Genomic DNA, 4,039 nt, shown 5'->3' with positions numbered 1-4,039 from the left:
ATTAAAAATATCTGGTTAGTGCTAATCATATTTAACAAATGACTATATTTAGTCCTTTCTTGTCAAAATTAATACAAAATTTATCACTCAGTGAGTTGTGCTTTGCACACAAATATCATCGTATTAAATAATGCTTAGAAATTCAGAGATTGACATACGTATCGCTAGAAACTTGAGTTTCTTAGCCTACAAACTTACGAGACAGAAATGATTGGCATACGTATGGTATATTATATAAATCATCAACATCAAACACTTATATGATTTAAGGTTTGAAATGTGTCGTAAGTGTTTAAATGCTTTAAAAAGATACATTTCAATCCTATTTGCATTGATTGACTTGAAGAGATTATGCATGGAATGTACTTACTCCTGCATCCATAACGTACTCATGTTCTGCAATCAGGACGCACAACATCATTATAATTATGTCACTATTAGACAACTTACGTTATAAAGAAATAACGATAAAATATGTTCTATAAAGAACAATCTATTATATGTAAGTTATCATTAAAGATTTTAAAACAATAAAACAATCGCATGTTATTAAGTAAAAGAAATATTACGACATAAATTGTACACAGACGGATCAGGCCATAGTGTCACTGAAATTGCTTAGCAGTAAAAAAAATAGACCATTCCTATATTTTCTTCACCCATGTTTATGTTGTTGATGTGGTGTTTTTTGCTTTCTTTTATGAAATCCATGGTTAACAGTATCAATTAGTAGCATGTTAATAAAGTTCAAACAAATAAACTCGATAACCGTGAAAACATTTATGCTTTCTGCGATAATTGTCGTTTATCAGATTGTAGTACATGTATATCAAAAGTCATTAATCAAGAAATGTTCATATATAAATCACTTTTGAGTCTGATGATGAAATGTTTAAACGCAGTTTTAAATGTCTGACAATTAAATATTTGAAAGGTAGTACTTTCGTTTACTAAATCGCACGTCATATAAAATTGAAACATATGAGAGTTATATGTTATTGACCTTTGTGATATATATTTGTATTGTTAAAATGTCTGGCCTTGAAAACTCTCTTTATTTTCAAAATGTCTCGACGCATGCACAATTAAAAAACACATGTCGTTTCGGTATCGAAACCTATGTGATTTTCTCTTTATTTTTCAGCGGATGAACCCTCAGCATCGTGATTATGGTTTCTCCCCTCTTCTTGCCTTTCAATTTCTTTCCTCGTAAATTGTCTTATATTGGCCATTAAGGTCCCAAAATCGAACGCATTATTTGTATCACTAGGTGCGCTTTCATTACGATTCTGGTTTTGGTTCGTCAATTCGACAAGAGCCCGACCAAAGTCTGGGTCAGCTTCACTTTTCTCTCCCCCACTCAGCATCTTAAAATTTTCCCCTACTAACTTCAGTACCGATTCCAGGTTTGGTATCTCGCTTTCCGGTATTCCGGATGCGCACTGGTCGTTATTAAGTACATCTTCTGTATGTGATGCACCTGTCAGCTGATGAACTACATCAACTAAGTTTTGTTTCCAATTTATTCCCATTTGCTCAGCTTGTTTCTCTGTAGATGAGTTCTGGCTCTCTGGAGTTTCTTCCGCGCACGTTAGTATTGATTCGTTTAGTTCATCGGTTTGAAAAGATCCCCTGTAGCTGGCACGTGACAACGTTTCTTTTAAAAAATCCATTACACCCTGTTCACGACTACTGAACAAGTCTGCGTTTTTGTCATTGAAGTTTTCATTAAAAACGTCCGATGCTGTTATTGGTTTGTTATGTTTCGCAGCTTGTTTTTCCGGTTTTTTGATGTCTGGTTTTGGAGGGTTGTCAAGAAACTGTTGGAGTCTTTCAATTGGCTTTTCACGAATAATTTTAATCTTTTCGAGTGCTTTTTCTATCGCTTCTTCGTGTTTGGACGTTATTAAGTTTTGGGTTCGAACAAAATAAAGAGGGAGAAAGCGTTTTTTGATGCAATCAATCATCCTATCAAGCATTTTCAAAACAGCGTTCATTAAATTTTCCTCGTTCCAGAAGCTTGGCTTTGTCTCTTCTACGACCCAGAAGAATACCGTTTTCCAGTGATATGATGTCAAAACTTGCGGCTGAGTCTCTAAATAAGCTTTCTGGTAGGCTTTCAGGACGCGCCAACATAAAACTTGCAGCTCCGAGAGGCTTTTGACCAGGACAAGTTCGCCTCGAGAAAATGACAAACGGAAATAGCCATCTTTTTCGTTTTCTTCATGTGAATCGACTTCAGCTTTGTCCGCGTTATTTTGATCATTGCGATCGTATAATTTGATTTCATGTGTTTGTGTATCAGAAATATTGCCGTCGTTCTGATTTGCCTCAAAATCTCGTTCTATAAACTCAGGAATGCTTGTTGAATCTGTTTCGGTGTCTACTGGCTGCCTAGCAACAATCTGACAGCCCGTGTCAATAACCTTCTCGACGACATCCTCTGATGGCCATTCTCTTTTTCTCTTAATCCATTCATTCGCTGAAAATGGCCAACCTTTGAACGAAAAAGCAGGAACAATGTCTGCGGACAGACATTTCTCGAATTCAAGTGATTTTTCTTCTGTGTTGCCCGTATCGTCTCCAGTTTGTGTCGATTCATATTTATAACCTACTTTCGATCGCCCAATGGTATTGATTCTATCTTCAGAAATGTATGCACCGATTTGTACTTTCCTGTTGATAACGGCGTTTAATTGTTCTTCGTATTCGCCTTTGATATGTCTCAGCGCAGTCACTGGGACATACTGACCTTCAATTAAAGTTAGGTCCTTAAAATACTCCTCGTGTGCTTTGTTCTTACCAAGTACCCAAAGGGACGCCGGATGATCTTTAACATACCGAAACAAAGGTTCTGATAAAAGCTTCTTCGTTTCAATAAGCATAATATCCACGTCACCAGCGTCGTAGGGGGTGTTCACCTTAGACCCATCTTGAGAACTTCCGACTGGAACAAGTTTTAGTTCCGATAGTTCCTGCATTTCAAAATGATTGATATAACATAATTTACACTTTTATTTAGTCAGTTTTTGTAGTTTTAGTTTTATTGGATGCCCAAATATGCTTAAACAATACAATGCCTCACTTATATGTTATCAATAGTTTAATGTATTCAAAAGCTCAGTGTAAATATTGTTGTTATATGTGGCAATAAATGATCATTCAAAAATACTCTAGTTTCGACGTTATTGCATTTTCATGATAACATATCAATTGTGTGGTACTTCCGATGAAAAGTAAATATTGAAAAATAAAAGTGTACGTGTATTATCATATAATGGTCGATTTTTTGCAGATAACAATAATAACCATATATCAACATTAAAGAATTTAAAACAAAGTAAATGTACCGTTGAAACTGGAAGTCAGCATAATATTGGTCACACATTTCCATTTTGTACATGTGCGACGTCGTTAATAAAATAATATAAAAATTTGTTTATTGTTAAAACATACCTCTAGCAATGTGTTGTGTATTGGCACTATTGCCAGCGTCTGCTGAATAGCTGTGGATAACTTCGAGTCCAGTTTCTCAGCCAAACGTTTAAGTTCCTGGCTCTTTTCTTTGTCCATGTTATATGACTCAAAAGAGTCGGTTGCATGATCCAAAGTCGCCATTATGTTTTCAACCACAATATCATAGCAGATCAAATTCAAATAGAACACGTATTAGAAATGTCTTGTAATCGTGTGCCCCTTCTTCTGATTATGATAGGGTGTACAAATATGAACGCGAAGACAAACCAATAAACGCGCGATAAATCCGTTGAAAAACACAGCGATCAATACTTGAACCGAAAACATGTACAAACAGATAATGTATGGCAAAACTTAAGGACAGTGGTAATAAATAGAACACGATTGAATTTCATTCCATTCTGTAGTTTAATAGTCAATGAGTATGCTAGAAGGAGTGTTTCATTAAAAAATGTTTCCATAATTTGTGCATGTCCATTAATTAGTCCTTGACAAAATTGACTTGTTTTTGTGAACATTTCCTAAGTAATAGTAAAAAAGATTGCATTTTCATTTATTCACG

The 4,039-nt window shown here is 35.2% G+C and overlaps 1 protein-coding gene across 1 annotated transcript; it reads right to left on the bottom strand.

The window, feature by feature from the left end:
* Window positions 1–527: 527 nt before the first annotated feature.
* On the bottom strand, window positions 528–3,695 carry LOC127858292 (uncharacterized). Its single transcript, XM_052395289.1, has 2 exons — window positions 3,457–3,695; window positions 528–2,975 (listed from the first exon to the last, which is right to left on the bottom strand). Exons 1-2 carry the CDS (start codon window positions 3,616–3,618, stop codon window positions 1,134–1,136), a joined length of 2,004 nt encoding a protein of 667 aa, XP_052251249.1. The 5' UTR covers window positions 3,619–3,695; the 3' UTR covers window positions 528–1,133.
* Between the last annotated feature and the right edge of the window lie 344 nt (window positions 3,696–4,039).

Source organism: Dreissena polymorpha, chromosome 14 (assembly GCF_020536995.1).
Source record: "Dreissena polymorpha isolate Duluth1 chromosome 14, UMN_Dpol_1.0, whole genome shotgun sequence".
In the NCBI taxonomy this organism is placed as follows: domain Eukaryota; kingdom Metazoa; phylum Mollusca; class Bivalvia; order Myida; family Dreissenidae; genus Dreissena; species Dreissena polymorpha.
The sequence above is the reverse complement of the archived record's forward strand: the minus strand, read 5'-3'. Positions and strand labels throughout refer to the sequence as shown.

Coding starts and splice junctions, on each gene's coding strand:
- LOC127858292 (XM_052395289.1), bottom strand. CDS start 3,618: ATGGCGACTTTGGATCATGCAACCGACTCTTTTGAGTCATATAACATG. Junction 2,976..3,456: donor TACACAACACATTGCTAGAG/GTATGTTTTAAC, acceptor TTTGAAATGCAG/GAACTATCGGAACTAAAACT.